General features: G+C 39.8%; 3 protein-coding genes across 3 annotated transcripts; all 3 read left to right on the top strand.

Moving 5' to 3' along the window:
* The first annotated feature begins 5205 nt into the window (after positions 1-5205).
* Positions 5206-6586, top strand: LOC109997052 (olfactory receptor 52Z1P-like). The gene has a single exon (XM_029280687.2). The coding sequence runs from the start codon at positions 5285-5287 to the stop codon at positions 6221-6223; it is 939 nt and encodes a 312-aa protein (XP_029136520.1). The 5' UTR covers positions 5206-5284; the 3' UTR covers positions 6224-6586.
* A 3749-nt stretch (positions 6587-10335) lies between these two features.
* Positions 10336-12013, top strand: LOC114921170 (olfactory receptor 52D1-like). The gene has a single exon (XM_029280686.2). The coding sequence runs from the start codon at positions 10411-10413 to the stop codon at positions 11347-11349; it is 939 nt and encodes a 312-aa protein (XP_029136519.2). The 5' UTR covers positions 10336-10410; the 3' UTR covers positions 11350-12013.
* Positions 12014-14896: 2883 nt separating this feature from the next.
* Positions 14897-17481, top strand: LOC114921169 (olfactory receptor 52D1-like). Its single transcript, XM_029280685.2, has one exon. The coding sequence runs from the start codon at positions 14973-14975 to the stop codon at positions 15909-15911; it is 939 nt and encodes a 312-aa protein (XP_029136518.1). The 5' UTR covers positions 14897-14972; the 3' UTR covers positions 15912-17481.
* Positions 17482-21626: the final 4145 nt, after the last annotated feature.

The following is a 21626-nucleotide window of genomic DNA, read 5'->3' as shown; positions in this document are numbered from 1 at the left end:
TGACCGCCAGAGGCAGTTCTTAACACTGGATGACTAATACCAGCATGGTCACAAGGAATCCCAACTCACCGTGAACTGTCTCAAAGTTCCTGAAAAACAGCTGCTGCCAGGGCACAGCAGCGACATTCACCCTGTAAAAACGGGCAAAGGTACATGGTTTGGCCCAAGTGGCTGCAGCACGTATCTCACTTAGAGGGACCTCTTAGAGGGTAGTGCTGCCCAGGAAGTGGAGACACTCCTGGTGGAATGGCCCTTATTAAGAGGCATTGAGCACTGAGTTCCATCGCATGCATGCCTCACTCACCGACAAGACTTGAAGCTCACTCACACGTTTCGCCGAAGCCATCGCCAGAAGAATAGCGGCCTTTGCTGACAGCCACTCAATCCCTGCCTGCCAAGGAGGCTCAAAGGGGGGGAGGCAAAGGCCTTCAAGCACCAACTACAGGTCCCACGAGGGAACCTTAATAGCCCGCGGAGGGTTTTGCCGCTGAGCACCTCTAAGAAACTGGGTCACCAGAGTGTGAGACCCCAAGGTGTGGTTATCAACTTTAATATGCCTGGCCAAAATTGCAGCCACATATACCTTTAAGGTGGAAACAGAGAGCTCCTTCTCTAGCAAAGACTGCAGAAACCGCAGTACTACTGGCACAGAGGTACTCTCAGGAGTCTCTTTGTGGGCTCTACACCAATCTGAAAAAAGCTTCCTCCTGTTGGCATAAAGTGCCCTTGTGGAGGGTGCCCTCAAGTCATTTATGGTCTGGATAACCGCTTGGTCACAAGCAGCAAGGAGTGGTTCAGGCCCCTCAAGGGCCACACCCACAATTGCAGGCCCTCCGGAGTCAGATGCCAGATGCTGCCCCCCAGCTGTGAGAGCAAGTCCTGCCGTGTTGGCAGGCACCATGGAACTCTGTTCAGAAGACTGTACATGCGTGGAAACCAGGGCCTCCCTTCGGGGCAACCAACAAAAGTCTGTGGTTGACCTGCTGTAGTCTGTGCAGCGTTGCTGCTATGAGAGGAAACGGTGGGAAGGCATAAAGAAGACGATCTGGCCATGGGTGTGCCAGAGCATCCTGTCCTAGAGGACTCGTCGTCTCCATCAAGGAGAACCAAAGGCAGTGGGTCGAGGACCTCGAAGCAAACAGGTCCACCTCTGTCTTGCCATATATTCGCCATATCTCCTCTATCACCTCTCCACTCCTCCACTCCCCCGAGGGAGGTTTCTGGCGAGATAGAAAGTCTGCCACCAGGTTCTGTGGCCCTGGCAGGTACATGGCCCTGAGGCTAGCAAGGCGAGGGAAAGCCCATACCAGGAGACGGTGCGCCACCCGCAGCAGCCAGCTTGACCTCATGCCCCCTTGATGATTGATATGGTAGACTGCAGATATGTTGTCGGAACGCACAAGAACATGTCTGCCCTTTAAATACGGCAGGAACTAGATGAGTGCCAAATGCATTACCCGGAGTTCGAGCACATTTATGTGCTGCGTAGCCTCCTGCGCTGTCCAAAGCCCTCTCACCGTTCTGCATTTCCACACTGCCCCGCAACCTGAAGTTGAGGCATCGGTCATTACAACTTCGCGACGTGAGGGTACTATACCCAACAAAACGCCTCCGGACAGAAACTCCCTGTTTCTCCATGGCCGCAGAGCAAGAAGACATCAGCTGGACACCATGACTCTCTTGGATCTGTGCCCCCTTGGACCTAAATGGAGGCCATTTGTCCAAACCTGGAGGGGCCGTAGGTACAAAAGGCCCAGTGGCACCACTGATGTTACAGACGTTAGCATACCCAACAGCCTGAGGAAAAGGCTGTACTGTAACCTCCTGCCCCTCCGGAAACGGAGGAGATGCTGGAGTATGGCCTCCACTCTGCATTGTGTCGGGGAGGCCAGCATATGACCTGAATCCAGGGTCAATCCAATAAACACCGCCCTTTGGCTGGGTATGAGACAGCTCTCGGCATAATTGACTGTGAGGCCCAACTGTGACACATGGTGAAGAAGGGCTGAAGTGTCCTGATCTGACTGCCTCCGGGTCGAGGCACAGATCAGCCAGTCGTCCAGGTATGGGTGGACATGCATACCCCTGGCCTGCAACTGGGCCAATGCTGCCCGCATGCACCGTGTAAAGACCCGCAGGGCCAGGGATAGCCCGAAGGGGAGCACTTTGAACTGATAAACCCTGCCTTCGAATACAAAGCGCAGGAATTTTCTGTGATGGAGTGCGATTGGCACATGAAAGTATGCGTCCTTTAAATCGATGGATGTGAACCAACTCTGCCGCGTCACAGCCTGTAGCACATCTGCTGTTCTCAGCATGTGGAAGGGCAACACCTTCAGAAATGTGTTCAGCCCTCTTAGATCTAGGATAGGGCAAAACCCACCCTCTTTTTTGGGGATCAGAAAACACACTGAGAAGAACCCACCTTGCTGTGTCTGATGATTTACGCCTTCTATGGCGTCCTTCTCCAGGAGGTTGGCTATCTCTTGGCTGAGTGCCTGACGTCTTCGCTGACCGTGGTATGTCGGACTCCACTGAAAACTGGGAGCCGGTGTCGGAACTGAAGATTGTACCCTTGGGAAATCGTGGCCACCACCCAAGGGTCTGAAGTACAGCTTCTCCAGTAGCTGAGGTGCTGCTCGGAGAAGCATCCGACAGCCGGCCCTGGGGCATCAGGGCCTGCCCCCCTGGCCCTTAGGGTCCTTTCCCTTAGGGAAAGCCAGACCCCCGACCTCTCTGGGTCTGCGGGCACAGACCGCGGGGGAGCTCGTCGGTGGTAATCAGGCCGCTCAAAGGCCGCTTGTGAGGTTCTTGGGCAGCCACCAGGCCGGGCCGGCAGTCGAAGACGACCAGTGCCATAACCCTCCTGAGACCGTCGTCTCAGAGCGGGCGCAGGGCCCTGAAGGCGAGCAAACTGTAACCAAGTTTGGTTCACCTGGACTCCACGCTCTAAGGCTTGCTGTTCTGCTGGCCCAAACAACTCCCCAGGCACTACTGGGAGAACTCGAAGAGCCCTCTGACCTGGCTCAGGAAGTGGAGACTGAGCCAGCCATACCTGGCGCCTAGTCAGGGTTAGTATTGACATTAACCTGCCAAGCTCCCTTGTCAAAGATGTGTCACTCAGGCTCTGGACAGATGCATCCAGACCAGAGGACTGCATCAAATGGGAAAGTGAGTTACCAATACGCCCCATGCGGGCCGCCGTATCATAACATTTCACCAGAAAATCGTCTGTCATGCGACACTGCAGCCTGGGACAGCGAGCATCAGGTCTCAAGGCCTCATCAGGTGACACAATGATGGAGGCTACAGCTGGTTCTACCGCTGGCATCTGGGCCAGCCCATAACTGCCAGGATTCTGCATGGAAGCCAGGGCCCTGCTGTCAGAAATAGGGCGATTCAAGTAAAATAGAACTTGAAACGAACTGGCCCCACAAAACCTACAAAAAAAAAAAAAGCTACAGGAAGCTCTTGTAGACAAGGCATCTCCTTTCCAATCAGGTGGGCCCTCTCCTGGACTTGCCGCCCACCTGCTCGGCTGAAGGTTAAGAAGCAGAGTCTTAATCTCTGCAAACTCTGAGGCTAGCTTATCAACCTTAATGGCTAAACCATCCACCTTCTCTTCCTAGGTGGAGCACATTCCGGCGGTGCGCCACTCGCCCCACCACGCCTCTTTGAAGCCGATCCAGATGGAGGCAGCTGGTCTCCAGGCTGCTGTCCTTCCACCTCAGCAAACTTAACAAACAATTAAGCCGTTCTGTCTTTTCTTTTTCAATATTTCTCTTTTTTATTCTAAATTATTTTACCATTAACCCACAAGCGAAAACTGTTTGCTGGAGAGCCCTCGCTCTTTTACACAAACAAAAATTGTCACGCCTTGACGAGCGAACCCACTCGCGTAGCAGTGTTACAATTACAATCAGCTGTCACACACCGTGATACCATCAGCCTTGCGTTGAAAGTGCAGACACTTCTCACCGCGGAAAAAATAACCAAAGAAACCCGAAGCCAGACTCTTCTCAAAATTAAATCACTGTACAGCTAAGGAAAGGATAATACTTACCTCAGTGGTCCAACTGCAAGCTATCATTAGCCAGTCCGTAATGCGCTGAGAGCCCCAGCGAAAACACCGGCCAGACAGCTCGGTACGGTGAAACAATGTAGCCGTTGTAACTAATTGCAGCCCTTGGAGGACGAAATTCCGTAGCTCCAACCGTGGTTACAGGGCTCCAAGCAAAAAGTTTTTTGGTTTCCTTCTGTAAACAACCTGCATCGCGGATACCTGCGAGAAGATAGAAGGGGCGTCTCACGTGATGACGCGGGCTATTTAAGCTACGTCAGGCGTCATCCCAGGTCACATGCGACTTTGTTGATATTAAATACTCGACCTGCGCGTGCACAAGACAGATATAATCCAGTGTTAAGAACTGCCTCTGGCGGTAAGGAAGAATGAAATAGAATTTAAAATATGGTTGCTTTATCATAAAACTAACAATATGAATAATATAATTATGAAAATATACACTTTGCAGGTGATCTATTCACACACACTTTCCTTACCACAGAAATACAACAGATAGTATAAGCACGGAGAATAAAGAAACAGGGATTGAACTTTTAAAATAACTTACAAAATGGCACCTTGGGTATCATACAGCTGGACTGTATTCATGAAGCTAATCAGTAAGTAGATTTTTATATTGTGGTATTTAAGCGTACAATATTATGCTAAACCCAAACATATCCTATGTAACTGAAAGGTTACTCTATAGAGTTTTCATTATAGAGGCATTTTTTCCAAAAGCAAGTCAATCCCAAGCAGCAAACTTTGGTGCTGAAAAAATCAAACCATGGTAGAAAGTGTAAAAAAAATAAAAAAGTGTCCACTTGAGGCTGGCTCCAAAAACCAAAGAATCCCCATTAGCCCCATTTTAAAATTCCCATTTTTACAGCAGAAATAAACATGTTTACAGACAATGATTTTGGTCCCAATAGTTCCTTTTTTTATTGGTTAAAATGGTATGGGGGATTAATTTTTATAACTCATATATTTAGTTAGTTTAGTCACCCCTGTCTTCAGATTTTGGGAACCAGATATGCAGGTCAAATGACTTCATTTCAGTAGGGAACAAATGTGAAGGGTATAAAAGTATAGCTCAGGAGGAGGGGAGGGGATCTGCTCACACAGGTAATATTACAGGACATTATATGTCATCATACAGAGTTAATCATTGTACAGTATTTTAAGGATAACAACATTTTGTCATATCTAATATCTGTCAGGATGACAAATGTATCTGAAGTCACATCTTTTCATTTGTCTGCTTATCATGGGATGGATGACTTGAAGCCAATGTATTTCTGCATATTCCTGATAATTTACCTAACCATCATTGTTGAAAATGTCGTCTTAATCCGATTGATTTATCATGAAAAAAGCCTGCATGAGCCCATGTACTTATTGGTGTGTAACTTGGCAGTGAATGGTCTGTATGGAAGCACAGCTTTACTGCCAGCAGTCCTGAGCAACCTGTTGTTACGCTCATATGACATATCTCTGGCACTTTGTCAGACACAGATCTATGCAGTACACACATATGCCACCACTGAATTCACAATTCTTGCAGCGATGAGTTATGACAGGTATGTGGCCATTTGTTATCCACTGCTTTATCATGCCATCATGTCACAAAGACTTGTTAAACTGATTGTTTTTACCTGGCTTTACCCTTTTCTGGCTTTTCTGACTGTTTTACTGTTCACTCTTCAGCTGAGGTTTTGTGAAAGAACAATTGAAAAGTTGTACTGCATGAATTATGTTTTAGTCAAACTGGCCTGTTCTGATACGTCTATTGTCAACATAATCGGTCTGTTATCTGCAGTTGTGTACACAGTTCCACAGATTTGTATGATATTTTATTCATATGCACACATCCTAAGAGTATGTTTAGCATCATTTAGCAAGTCCAAGCTCAAAGCCCTCCGGACATGCACTCCCCACCTACTAGCGATAGTTAACTACGCAATAGGTTGCTTTTTAGAAATAGCACTAAGTCGATTTAACACAACTGACCTTCCTTACCAAACCAAGTTGTTTCTGTCTTTGTACTTTTTGATATTTCCCCCAATTCTTAATCCAGCCATCTATGGCTTGAGTATTCAGCTCATAAGAGTCCGACTGTTCAGGCTTTTCAGCAGAAAAAACATGCAAGAGATAAATTAGCAAAGAGGGGTTTTGCTAATGTGCTTTTAAAAAATGTGTCCTGCATGCTGAAGCCTAAAGACACACATGACACCACATCTCCTCTCTCTCCACATAGGCAATCAATTGAATTATTGCATTTACTAAAACAATAACATATCAGCAAGCACTGGGAAAACAAGTGTTGAATTCATGTCATGTCACATTGATTTTCTGATGCCAGCCTTTACATTGGATGATTATGCAGCTGGTTTTGTTCATGCCCGTCCTGCCTGGTCTGAAAACTCCAATATGATTATTTAACTTCAAAAGGTTGATCCAATGTTTTGTTTTGAAGAAACGCAAAAGATTTTGAATGGAAGTGTAGTTGTAATGAACATCTGATCATCTTAATAAAGCATGCAGACATTAATGTGAATATGTTTGTGTGTATTTATATCACCTGACGTTTTTTGTCCTTCTGTTGCTGTTTGATTGAAACTCTAAAAAAATGTAATAATAGTTTAATAATGTAACACAAACTTTTGAAATTTGCATTCAGTGTTGAGTGTTGTAAATATTGCATGAGCCATCATACTGTGATATCAATATTTTAATATTGTGCAGAGTCCCTTTTTTATTCTTTCATGTGGGGTTCAAATCAGGTACACGTTTTCTGAACACAATAATGTCTACAGTAAAACTGCAATAGCTGCAACTCTCAGACAATATTTCCCTCCAATAAAATGAAGATGAAGCTTGTGCATTTTTATATGGAATAAGTCAATTATAAATGAAAAAATGCCAAATTCAAAAACAGAGCCATTATACTAGTCAAGTGTCAGATGTATTTCAATCAACATCAGCCCACACAATGTACATTCAACAAAATAGGCTGAAAGAGAAAACAATCCCATTTTGAATGTTATGAAGCCTAGCAGTCATAAGTTAGATTTGTAGGCTTAAAAATGTTAAACACAGTTGGATGATTTTTATTCACAGCTGTGCTCTGTGACATAGCTCTGAAGAGGTGATGTGCAAACAAATCCTTCAATTGAGATCATATTGTCGTGAATGTTGTACTTTGGTCTCCTTTTTGACCTTTACCATCTTTGAAATGACACATTACAGTGCTAAAAGTAACATGCATATAACCTTCCAGTTTAATATATGATACCTGAGCTGCCATACAAAATGAAGAGGATGATGGTGTCTAAGCACCTGCAGTAACAAACTACAATGCACGCCTTTACATTTCAGATCACTGGAGCCTGGCCTGGCTAAATTTAGTACATTTCACAAGTTCTTATTTTAGTTATTTAGTTAATTCAGCTCAAATAAGCTCAACTTGGCTCATCATGTCTTCAGTTTTTAAAGTAGTTCAGTATAGCTAATTTTTAAGGTGGCAAACAAGGGCAAATGCAATTGTCCAGAATTTCTTAAGGAACATTTAGATTTTCTAAACAATGCAAATTTAAGTACAAAAAAATATGGGACGATTGGAAAGAGATTTAATGTCTGCTATTTTTTTAATACTGCCAGCTAGTTCTTCCTGCATTTCACAAATGCCGCTAGGTTGTTTTTAGTTTGAGTTTAACTTATTTATATTTTTCTAATAACATGTTTTCTCTTACTTACTCAAGCTCATTTTAGACTGTTCTTCATTTATTATTGATTTTATTTTATTTTTTTATTTTAGCTTTGCTTAGCTTACTTTATTAATGTTTTCATTTGGTTATGAATGTATATATAACGTCCTCTTAAGAAGGTTAGCTAGGTTAAAATAAATTCATTGTTTAAACACATTAAAAGAGCAATTAACAAGGGAAACTGCAGCTGCAGGGATAAACATGCACCAGTCTGAATTGTTATATCCCTAAGGAAGCAATTAGTATCTGCTTTATTCTAACACTGAGATCACACTTGATCTATATGAACGGTATGTGGAGATTTTTTTGATCTGGTGGAGCTGTTGTGAAACAGTTGATGAAGAAATATTGTTTCAAAGTCACCAAAGTAATTAACTCTCACATCCAAAATGAATTAAAAAAAAACATCATGCTAGAATAAAAAAGTATTTAAAAAACCCAACCTATTATCAGTATTCTTCGGTGATAACAGCAATTTAAAAAGGTTACTATTTCAAAAGCAATGTTCATTACTTAGGATATTATTCTACAGATGACATGAAACACAAACATTATTGGATGATAGTTTATAACATGGTTGGGATTGCTGTGAATCATAGCCCTCTATGGTGTAAGAAACAAGACAGGAAACCCCAAAGCAAGGACTATATGGCTACCCATACAAGAAGATATAACTGTTAACCAGACTGGTAAAGGTGAGATGGGAACATTTTAAGGACAGCAAGATCTTATGGTCTGAAATGTTAAAAACTGAACCCTTCCACATCAACTTTCTCATCCCATTTGTGTGCAAAGTTCTAGCAAACTCATCTTACCTCTTTTGTTGTGGCAAAGTCAAAGCTCAAACGTACTTTTTTGCCAAAGAAGAAGAACACTGAAGCACTACATGAGTTCCTGCCCTAAAGCAATTTGGAAGGGGTGTGGTGTATTTTAAGTGACACTACCATGCTTAAGGCCCTGACACACCAAGGAGATCATCGGCCGTCGGTCCTAGGTGGACCGTCAGTTAGCGATCGTAGCTCTAGTTTTTGTGGTGTGTCCAGCTCCGTCGCTACCCGTCAGCCCTCATCTGCCTTTTTTCGGCCGATTTGACATGTCATGTTGCATGCTGGCATGGAGAGTTATTTCCTCTCACGCATGCCCATGGTGGTCGGCCGTCGGCTGTAGTCTTTGCGATGTGATCAAGTGCAACTTTTTGGCAAAGACAAAGGCATTGTGAGGCGTCTTGAGGCGACGCCACAGTCGGCCTTCGTCGCCACTACTTCCACGCCGTCTGCTTGGTGTGTCAGGACCTTTATAGTTATCCTGAAGTCAATTAGCACTTCTTTTGACCAGCATCTCCCACCACCAAAATATTCAGACATTTGTGAGGGCAGAATTTGCAAATCCCAAACAAAAAGGGGTGTATGATTGGCAGATTCAAGAGGGACCTGGACCTTAACCCTTTGAAGAGATATAATGCTGATCTATCTGGGCGGGGGTATTGCTGAACCTAACAGTGCCCTGGGAGGGGCGAATGCAGGAGGCCAGAGAGCGGCAAAAGTAGGAATGAACAGAGCTGATGGAGGAATTTAGTAGACATGGTTGATATGCACTTGCATGATAAACAGTCAGTGTGTAAAGTGTTTAGCCTTGGACACAGGCAGGGAATATTTGTTAGGGTATCTAATGTTGATCAAAACTCCAGATGACACCTTATACTGTCATTTAAGATGGTTAGTGCACCACTAGATTCATGTATCAACTATTATAACTATCATGAACTTTACAACCCTTGAGTAGCAATGTAATCCAACCAAGATTGATCAAGCAGACTTTTGTGTGTGCAGCAACAATCACGTAATCATCTGATGATCTGTACAATAACCTTAACTTGTTATTATTTCTCTGCCCTACCTATGGACATCAATGTCCAACCAATTAGTTCAGTGTTTTTACCCTAAAAGGCAGATATTACTAAACCTGTTCCCCCTTATCATTGAGGCCTATCAAATAGGAATTTCCTGTTTAGGATGATCTTCACAGTTAGTGAATGGATGTCCATGAGGTTTCTGTACATCTTACATACAGCTGATCAAAAGATTTGATAGTAGATCTGTCCTAGATATTTCTCCACCACTCCCACATATTTTCAAACAAAGTCGAACTACTTTTAGCTATATTTCATTCTAGTCACAGAGATTTCCTTTTATGTTGGTGTTGAACATAACATGTCAGGTACATAGAAATGTTGCCATGAGAACATCATTTATACTTTATTTTTTTCTCTTATTTGCAGTGTTTGTAAACATGTTTTGTCAAGACTGATGCCTTTGGTATTTGTATGCAATACAGCAGTTTGTATGATTTCATGGCAGTGACACCACACCCCCACATGGGAGCATGCAGGATTTGCCATGGAGGTGAGACATAATACGAGACCGAATTCCAGAGAGGGACTAATGTTAAGGGTATAAAAGTAAAGTTAAATACATGATGAGAGGGGGGTTTCACACAGGTAAAACCGGTTTGCCTCAGATTGTGTAGTAGAGTGAAAATTGTACAGATTATATAAATGTGCAAAGATTAATATCTGTCAGGATGAAGAATGTCTCTGAAGTGACGTCTTTTCATCTGTATGCTTACTATGGAATGGAAGAGCTGAAGCCATTGTACTTTTTCATTTTCCTTATGATATACATCACCATTATTGTTGAAAATGTCGTCTTAATCGGTGTGATTTATCATGAAAAAAGCCTGCATGAGCCCATGTACTTATTGGTGTGTAACTTGGCAGTGAATGGTCTGTATGGAAGCACAGCTTTACTGCCAGCAGTCCTGAGCAACCTGTTGTTACGCTCATATGACATATCTCTGGCACTTTGTCAGACACAGATCTATGCAGTACACACATATGCCATAACTGAATTCACAATTCTTGCAGCGATGAGTTATGACAGGTATGTGGCCATTTGTTATCCACTGCTTTATCATACCATCATGTCACAAAGACTTGTTAAACTGATTGTTTTTACCTGGCTCTTTCCCTTACTTGCCTTTTTAATTGTTTTTTTTTTCACTCTTCAGCTGAGGTATTGTGAAAGAACAATTGAAAAGTTGTACTGCATGAATTACATTTTAGTCAAACTGGCCTGTTCTGATACGTCGATTGTCAACATAATCGGTCTGTTATCTGTAGTTGCGTACACAGTTCCACAGATTTGTATGATATTTTATTCATATGCACACATCCTAAGAGTATGTTTAGCGTCATTCAGCAAGTCCAAGCTCAAAGCCCTCCGGACATGCACTCCCCACCTACTAGCAATAGTTAACTACGCAATAGGTTGCTTTTTAGAAATAGCACTAAGTCGATTTAACACAACTGACCTTCCTTACCAAACCAAGTTGTTTCTGTCTTTGTACTTTTTGATATTTCCACCAATTCTTAATCCAGCCATCTATGGGCTGAGTATTCATTTTATAAGAGTACGACTGTTCAGGCTTTTAAGCAGAAAAAGAAGGATAGAAGCAAACTAGTAAAGATTAGAGTGATGTTGCTGCTCTGCTTCAAAATGTGTTCTGAAACCTATGGCATGTGAAGTCTTTTGTCTCTCCTTTTTATTTAATCCCTATTGCTTTTTCATTTACTGAGACAAAACTATACCAGACAGCACAAAGAAAAAGTAGTGTTAATTCATGTTATACCACGTAGAATTCCTGTTGCATAGCTGGCTGAAGCTGAGACTTTGTGCATATGATGAATTGAGTGTTAATCAGTTTGTGTAAACCTTTGCAGGACAATAGATTATAATGTATTTGTACAGACATTATTTTAATCTTCGCCTCACTGCTTATTGAGATATATCACTAGAATGTTTCTTTTTACTGAATGGTCAAATATTTTTGGTACAAGTAAATGCAAACATTGACTAATTCAAATGTTTACCTTTTGACGTCCAGTCTTATGTTTTTTAGGTATTAGATCATGCAAATTTAATCTGAAGTGTAGTGTTCATAGCACCTTAGTCACATTACTGCAACATCATTTATATAAACTCATTTCAGGCTGCCTATAAGTGCATAGAAATATTGAGCTTCTTTCAAGTAGAAAGCTTGATATAAATTCTAACACAGATATGTGTAGAAGTTCTTCTTGAATAACGTGCTAAAGTTATTAAAGCATATTATCATGAATCATCAATTGTTGCATCTGTTATCTCGTGTTGTTCACTGAAATATTTTAGTTACAAAAAAATCAGGAAGGGATCTTGATAGGAACTTTTGAAAATTGGCATTGAATGTTGAATGTGCAATAAAATGTATGGGAAAGAAGATTAATTTCACTGCATCACAGTTTCAAATAACTTTTTACATGTCATATGAATGATAAAATCTTTAATTTGTGCCAAATCCTATGGGTTTATAAACACAATGACTGTAACATTTACCTAAGATTATTTCACCATTTAATTAGTGGGACCTAATTGCTTACCAATTTAAATAAAATTTGCACTTTTAGCATCATTTTCTATCATTATCCAAAAAGATAAAGGAACTTGGAACAATTTATTACTGTTTTACATTGGCACATTAACTGTATATATAATAAAGATTTACTATTTGATATTTGTATACATATAAATAGAACACTTTCTTTTTATTAATCCTCTTCTGCATGATTTCTTTTGTTAATTTAATTCTATGGCGCCACCTCATGGCACAAATGTGCAATGTCAGTCAATTTCCAATCGTACGGTAATATGTTTCATTTATAAAACATATGCTTTCTTCATTAAAATTACTTCATATCACAAGTAAAACAGCGGCTAAAACTGAAGCAGGTTTGTGAGCATTGAGGGTTAGGGTCATTTTACTGTTTGGTCTTATTTAGTCTCTTATTTGAATTGAGTTTATAATGTCTGTGTTTGTATAGTATCATTGTTTCTAAATTTCCTTAAGTCTAATGATTTTGTTTTAATCCTGTTTTGTTTTACGGTTATACTGTCTAAACAGTCAGTTGTAAATTTGGTCAGTATCATATTTACAGTCTATGGTCAGTAGGCCTACAACTTAATGCTATAAGAGACAGCACTAAAAAGCAGATACTGTCAGCAACCGAATCTAGCGCTTGTATTTTATGAATTCCACCATATCTTTCACTGATAGGACTGATTTTAACTAGATAATGAGCCGTACGTAGAAGTTGTTTTCTTAAGATAAAAAACGGTTCATATGACCCTAAGGGGGTGATTCCAAACCATAATATTTACAGTCTATGATCCAAACTGCTCTTTGCCAGCTGTTCCATTGTTTTCCAGCAGGTAGGCTAGGTGATGCTCAAATTGCAACCAAATCTGTACTCAAACTTACAACCTATTGAAACTACAACCCTGGCTGCTTCTAATCTTTCATTGACAATGGGACACAAGCTGTGTGTGGCGTAGCTAGATGTGTAGTAGCCAGTGCAAGCAGGAAAGGTACAGTAGCCTATATGGAGAGGACATTAAACGGTTAACTCCATAACAGAACATTACAATTAAATAGCCTATAATCATGACAGAAAATGTTAGACCGTGAAAAACAGAATGAGGCTCTGAAATCTCATAGTGCAAAAAAGTAAAAATACAAATCTATCCACTTTATTCTTAGCCCCCATGGTACTTTGCGTGAATTATGGACGCCACTTCTGGTGCTTTCTGTCACTGAACCCAGAACTGGTGTTTGCTATTAGCAATGGGACACGTATTCTGAATGAGCAACTTGGAGATAAAAATGTTGGAACATCATCTGTTTCACCTCAAACAAGATAATGTGATCATCATCCATGCGTGAATTTGAGCAAGTTAGCAAACAATTTAGAACATTTGTCAAATATTTGGCCTTTTTAATCATTAATCAGATCATTTCATTTTTCTACACACAGGTAGTTTAACTTAAAATGTTTAGTTCATGCTGCCCTGCACTCAGCCATGAATCGCCCTAATGTTAAATTAAACTGTAAAGACAACAATAAAACTAACGTCCTGTCGGTCTTCCCACACCAGAAATCCTAACGGTACCTGATGTCCTCCTGGCACTGCTGTCACTCTTTTTTAAGACACAACGTTTCTTGTCCAATGGTCTGTCGTAGCCCGTAAAAGGGGTGTATGATTGGCAGATTCAAGAGGGACCTGGACCTTAACCCTTTGAAGAGATATAATGCTGATCTATCTGGGCGGGGGTATTGCTGAACCTAACAGTGCCCTGGGAGGGGCGAATGCAGGAGGCCAGAGAGCGGCAAAAGTAGGAATGAACAGAGCTGATTGAGGAATTTAGTAGACATGGTTGATATGCACTTGCATGATAAACAGTCAGTGTGTAAAGTGTTTAGCCTTGGACGCAGGCAGAGAATATTTGTTAGGGTATCTGATGTTGATCAAAACTCCAGATGACACCTTATACTGTCATTTAAGATGGTTAGTGCACCACTAGATTCATGTGTCAACTATTATAACTATCATGAACTTTACAACCCTTGAGTAGCAATGTAATCCAACCAAGATTGATCAAGCAGACTTTTGTGTGTGCAGCAACAATCACGTAATCATCTGATGATCTGTACAATAACCTTAACTTGTTATTATTTCTCTGCCCTACCTATGGACATCAATGTCCAACCAATTAGTTCAGTGTTTTTATCCTAAAAGGGAGATATTACTAAACCTGTTCCCCCTTATCATTGAGGCCTATCAAATAGGAATTTCCTGTTTAGGATGATCTTCACAGTTAGTGAATGGATGTTGGTGTTGAACATTCACTTGTCAGGTACATAGAAATGTTGCCATGAGAACATCATTTATACTTTATTTTTTTCTCTTGTTTGCAGTGTTTGTAAACATGTTTTGTTAAGACTGATGCCTTTGGGATTTGTATGCAATACAGCAGTTTGTATGATTTCATGGCAGTGACACCACACCCCCACATGCAGGATTTGCCATGGAGGTGAGACATAATGCAAGACCGAATTCCAGAGAGGGACTAATGTTAAGGGTATAAAAGTAAAGTTAAATACATGATGAGAGGGGGGTTTCACACAGGTAAAACCGGTTTGCCTCAGATTGTGTAGTAGAGTGAAAATTTATACAGATTATATAAATGTGCAAAGATTAATATCTGTCAGGATGAAGAATGTCTCTGAAGTGACGTCTTTTCATCTGTATGCTTACTATGGAATGGAAAAGCTGAAGCCATTGTACTTTTTCATTTTCCTTATGATATACATCACCATTATTGTTGAAAATGTCATCTTAATCGGTGTGATTTATCATGAAAAAAGCCTGCATGAGCCCATGTACTTATTGGTGTGTAACTTGGCAGTGAATGGTCTGTATGGAAGCACAGCTTTACTGCCAGCAGTCCTGAGCAACCTGTTGTTACGCTCATATGACATATCTCTGGCACTTTGTCAGACACAGATCTATGCAGTACACACATATGCCATAACTGAATTCACAATTCTTGCAGCGATGAGTTATGACAGGTATGTGGCCATTTGTTATCCACTGCTTTATCATGCCATCATGTCACAAAGACTTGTTAAACTGATTGTTTTTACCTGGCTCTTTCCCATGTTTGCCTTTTTAATTGTTTTTATTTTCACTCTTCAGCTGAGGTATTGTGAAAGAACAATTGAAAAGTTGTACTGCATGAATTACATTTTAGTCAAACTGGCCTGTTCTGATACGTCGATTGTCAACATAATCGGTCTGTTATCTGTAGTTGTGTACGCAGTTCCACAGATTTGTATAATATTTTATTCATATGCACACATCCTTAGAGTATGTGTAGCGTCATTCAGCAAGTCCAAGCTCAAAGCCCTCCGGACATGCACTCCCCACCTACTAGCAATAGTTAACTACGCAATAGGTTGCTTTTTAGAAATAGCACTAAGTCGATTTAACACAACTGGCCTTCCTTACCAAACCAAGTTGTTTCTGTCTTTGTACTTTTTGATATTTCCACCAATTCTTAATCCAGCCATCTATGGGTTGAGTATTCAGCTCATAAGAGCACGACTGTTCAGGCTTTTAAGCAGAAAAAGAAGGATAGAAGCAAACTAGTAAAGATTAGAGTGATGTTGCTGCTCTGCTTCAAAATGTGTTCTGAAACCTATGGCATGTGAAGTCTTTTGTCTCTCCTTTTTATTTAATCCCTATTGCTTTTTCATTTACTGAGACAAAACTATACCAGACAGCACAAAGAAAAAGTAGTGTTAATTCATGTTATACCACGTAGAATTCCTGTTGCATAGCTGACTGAAGCTGAGACTTTGTGCATATGATGAATTGAGTGTTAATCAGTTTGTGTAAACCTTTGCAGGACAATAGATTATAATGTATTTGTACAGACATTATTTTAATCTTCGCCTCACTGCTTATTGAGATATATCACTAGAATGTTTCTTTTTACTGAATGGTCAAATATTTTTGGTACAAGTAAATGCAAACATTGACTAATTCAAATGTTTACCTTTTGACGTCCAGTCTTATGTTTTTTAGGTATTAGATCATGCAAATTTAATCTGAAGTGTAGTGTTCAGAGTACCTTAGTCACATTACTGTAACATCATTTATATAAACTCATTTCAGGCTGCCTATATGTGCATAGAAATATTGAGCTTCTTTCAAGTAGAAAGCTTGATATCAATTCTAACACAGATATGTGTAGAAGTTCTTCTTGAATAACTTGCTAAAGTTATTAAAGCATATTATCATGAATCATCAATTGTTGCATCTGTTATCTCGTGTTGTTCACTGAAATATTTTAGTTACAAAAAAATCAGGAAGGGATCTTGATAGGAACTTTTGAAAATTGGCATTGAATGTTGAATGTGCAATAAAATGTATGGGAAAGAAGATTAATTTCACTGCATCACAGTTTCAAATAACTTTTTACATGTCATATGAATGATAAAATCTTTAATTTGTGCCAAATCCTATGGGTTTATAAACACAATGACTGTAACATTTACCATTATTACCATTTAAGATTATTTCACCATTTAATTAGTGGGACCTAATTGCTTACCAATTTAAATAACATTTGCACTTTTAGCAACATTTTCTATCATTATCCAAAAAGATAAAGGAACTTGGAACAATTTATTACTGTTTCACATTGGCACATTAATTGTATATATAATAAAATTAGGTTTACTATTTGATATTTGTATACATATAAATAGAACACTGTCTTTTTATTAATCCTCTTCTGCATGATTTCTTTTGTTAATTTAATTCTATGGCGCCACCTCATGGCACAAATGTGCAATGTCAGTCAATTTCCAATCGTACGGTAATATGTTTCATTTATAAAAATATGCTTTCTACATTAAAATGACTTCATATCACAAGTAAAACAGCGGCTAAAACTGAAGCAGTTTTGTGAGCATTGAGGGTTAGGGTCATTTTACTGTTTGGTCTTGTTTAGTCTCTTATTTGAATTGAGTTTATAATGTCTGTGTTTGTATAGTATCATTGTTTCTACATTTTTTTAAGTCTAATGATTTTGTTTTAATCCTTGAAGCCTATAGCCAGGGACAGGGCTTGTAAATTAGCCACGGCTTGAAACCTGTATGGCATCTTCTTTGTTTTTAATATATGAAGCAATGTTCACAGCATTTGTCCCTGTTAAATAAACAAATACAAAATAAATACATTAATTTTCTATTCTTGTGGCCTACACTAAAAAAAACTAATTCAAATATTAAGCGGTAGTGGAGGAGGAATGAAGGGATAACAATGGAAATCTACAGACCATACAAAGAAACACAAAACTGAATAGCAATTACAGCAGGCACGCAAACAATTGAAACTATTTCTATGTGTTATTTTATAATTTCAGATTATCAATACTAAACGTTCTGTTGTTGTGCTCCAGTTTTAAAGGGATAGCTTGCTTTCTGTATCATCCCTTGTCTTGGAAACGTTCAATGTACTTTCACAATCACTGAGGCACAGCTCAGATGCATGGAGAGACATGAAAAATGAGTGGACTGCCTGCATTAATCACATAAAATCAAATAAGAAAACAAATCTAATTCAGCTACACTTGGACAACTGACCTGGAGAGAAAAGCCTGGGGAATTGGTTTCAAGGCACAGCACGCTGTTTTTTCTTATTTTTATCTTCTTTAGACTGTTATCTCAACATAAAAGTAAGTTATTTGACTTTTCACTTGACCCTATGCTGTCACCAGCCCCTAACAGGAAACTAGTGCAGCCAGGATTTCAGGGCGACCTGGTACAATGGGGCCCTATGGATGTGTATGTGGGAAGAGATGGCCACAAACAATAGATTAAGACTTAACAACAAGACACAATATAATTGTATTCTGTAATATATATATAATTAAAAAATGCATAGTTATTCCTAATACATTTTGTCTCATATTTTTTATCTTACATATGATTTACAAAATGAAACTCAGAGTTAATCCGTTGCTTTCAACAATATTGTTACCTATGACATTGTTTTTATTTCATTCTAAAAAATTAAAGCATTGTCAGTTGTGAAATATTAATGAACTAAAAAACAGCATTGATTTATATAACCTTTAGTTCTTACAAATTAAATATACTTCATATAGTCTATTTGTATATCGGCCATACATACAGTATATCGGTTGTAGTTTTTTAAATATATTTCAGTCATATAAAGATGGCGTGTAGTCACCATATCGCCTGCTTGTAAAAAGAACCCTAGTTACTTCAGAGGATACAGTGGATGAAGGGATAGTTTTTATAATACCCTAAGTATGATAAAGTGTTAAAAAAAACTACAATAGCTATTTTTGTTGAATGATTTATCAGGCAACCAATGAAGCTGGAATACAAAACAATTCTTATGATGGCTTAAATGTGTTTGAGGTGAATTAGGATAATAACCATGCAGACATGTTTATACACTTATACATACACTTATTTCACCTCATTATATATAATGACATTTGATTTTAAATGCTGATTACAAAGGATGATTTCCACTTTTACACAAAATGACTGTGAACCTGTGAGCTTAACACCTTGCAACTAAAAACCTTTGTGTCACACTAAGCATCCCCTGGGGACAAAGTTTGACCTCTTATCTCTTCGCTGATCTTGTCCTGTGCTTGTGTAAGTTGTGTTTACTCGTGAAAAATCTCCTTCTGCCAAGTTTGAACCGTCAAATGTATCCCTAACTCTGAATCTTGGCTGTAGAAAATGACACCAACCCGCTGAAAGCCATGAATCGCCCTAATGTTACATTAAACTGTAAAGACAACAATAAAACTAACGTCCCCATGCCTGAAATCCTAACGGTACCTGATGTCCTCCTGGCGCTGCTGTCACTCTTTTTTAAGACACAACGTTTCTTGTCCAATGGTCTGTCGTAGCCCAGCCACAAAGTGGGATAAGAGTTTTCCTTCGTTGGCTTCATTTCCCACATAATGTAATGAACACAGGTACAACGTTTTTGGTGGTCCTTTGGGATTCATCATCTGCAGGTAAGCGATGGAAACTGTAACGTGTCACAGGAACAATCCCGTTTTGTCTTCGGTGCATGTTCAGTACACCGCTGTTCAAGCCACAAATTTGGCTAAGTCTGGTTATTAGTACAACCGCGAACAGCTCAACAGGTAACAGAACTCCGCAGGGACATTTTGGATAAAAAAACTTGTGACATATAATATAACCTAAATTAATATATAACAGTAAAACATCTGACAAAAAATAAAGCAGTATTTGCAAATTAGAAGACGATTCTTTTCAAAAGAACCGCTGTTGATGATTAGCTAGTTAGCCACTGTAAGGAACTAGCTTTTTCCTACTTCCGCTGTATCACCTGAAGTTCCACCCATAATCACTTCTACAGTAGCGCCAACGAGAACAAGGTGGATAATTGTAACTGGTGTTAGACTGTCATGAAGAATTGCTTTTTTGAGGCAGATGTGGCACAAAATTTGCGTTGTGGCCTAACTCGTGGTGAGAGAAGAGTTGAGAGTTAGATCAAAGCAACTTAGCTAATAGATTGCTTTAAATGAAAATAGAAATGGAGTTATTATGGTAGTCATCTTTTCCTGGTGATAATTTCGTTCTGAGTATTTTTCTTTTAAAATGTCAAAGTGGTGTAACGTTTAAGGTTGAAACAGGGACCTTTCACGTGTTAGGCTACACGCCGGAAACTGAAGGCACGCACATGGGTTAATTTAAGACAGATAGTTAATATTTTTAAGAATTTCAACCTCAATATTGAGGAGGTGGGCAAACACATTGTGTCAACATTTGTAATCACAAAGGGTACACACTTTTGGAAAGAGCTGAAAGGCCGAATCAATGATCAAATAAAATGTGAAAAGCACAGGTTTCGCAGAATGAAAAAAATAAAGTGGACAAACTTAAAGAACGGTTGTTCAATCTGTGGCATCTTAAATTCTGGTTTAAAAAAAGCTCTGTCAAATACAGCTTTTTCATGATCAGGCCTACCTCTCATCCAGACGACGTTACAGCACTGACAACAGCAACACTTCTCTGATATGTATGAGTGGATACCGTTAATAGTTATTTGTCTACATCTAGTGGCCAACTCTTATTCAGCAGAAACCCACTGATGACTGACATCCTAGTATATTCTGTTCATTATCTTAAAACTAAAATGGTACTGTAGTAATAAAACATAGGATTAGAATTGACTTTGAAAGTTTTATTAATAAAATTTAACCCAAATTCAGTAATTACATTTATGGCAAATTTACCATAAAATCTGCCATAAAATAGTGTTAACTTGAGGAAAATATTAAAAACCTGGTAACTCCTATTACTGCCCCAGAACACTCAGTGGGGATTCTTGGGTCAGTTGGGGCCCAGCAGAAATTCCCCTCTAAACAGTGTTTATCCCCATTGTGTTATAAATAATCTGACACCAACAAAAACAGTTTTGTTATTAAAGTGTCCCATATTTAGGGCTAGACAAGCATCAATTACTATTATATGCATGAGTGCTGTAAAATGGGGCCCCCTTAGGGAGGTTTCCTACTGTCATTGCAAACTTTGCACATTTTGAGCAGGGTTGCAGTTTATCAGCCTTTAGGTGCCCCCTACTGGCCAGGGGCCCCAAGCAGTTACCTGCTTTACCTGTTGACAAACAGCGCCTCTGAAAACTGACTGAAATGACAGCAATCCTGACACTCCTTACCTGCCTTACCTCACTCACCAATGCTTTTATGAATTTCTTGCCCTTCACTTCCCAATCAGCAACACTACTGAGCAAGCCACATCAAACAAACATAAAGCAGTGGTTGCCGGTAACCTATGTGGTAAGTGCGTGCACCCCATGTAAGCTACAGACGTTTAAGTCCTCTTGAGTGGGCTACCCGGGTTCGAATCCGACCTGTGGCTCCTTTCCCATATGTCATGTCTGTAATATTTACAGTCTATGGTCATTCCCACTCTCGCTCTCTCCCAGACAAAGGCGCTGCTAGTCAACAGGCAACTGATTGGGGCCAAAGACCAGTAGGGGCCCCAGAGGGCTGACAAAAGTTAAACTAAAGCACCAAACCATAATGTGCAAATTTTGCAATGACTCTTATTGCCCTGCTGAACACTGGATTTAGGGCCCCCAAAAGGACTGTAGAATCACCACTGCTCCCAGATTTCTAGCTATTTCCCTATCTCTAAACTACAAAACTACAAAAAAAAACAAAAAACAAAACATAAGGCATGTGGTGTGACTTTTGTTGGCTTTCATCCTGGCAGGATGTGCAAAGGGAACGATTCTCTACTAGATGTAAGTTTCACC

The sequence above is a fragment of the Labrus bergylta genome, chromosome 14, assembly GCF_963930695.1.
Source record: "Labrus bergylta chromosome 14, fLabBer1.1, whole genome shotgun sequence".
In the NCBI taxonomy this organism is placed as follows: domain Eukaryota; kingdom Metazoa; phylum Chordata; class Actinopteri; order Labriformes; family Labridae; genus Labrus; species Labrus bergylta.
The sequence above is the reverse complement of the archived record's forward strand: the minus strand, read 5'-3'. Positions and strand labels throughout refer to the sequence as shown.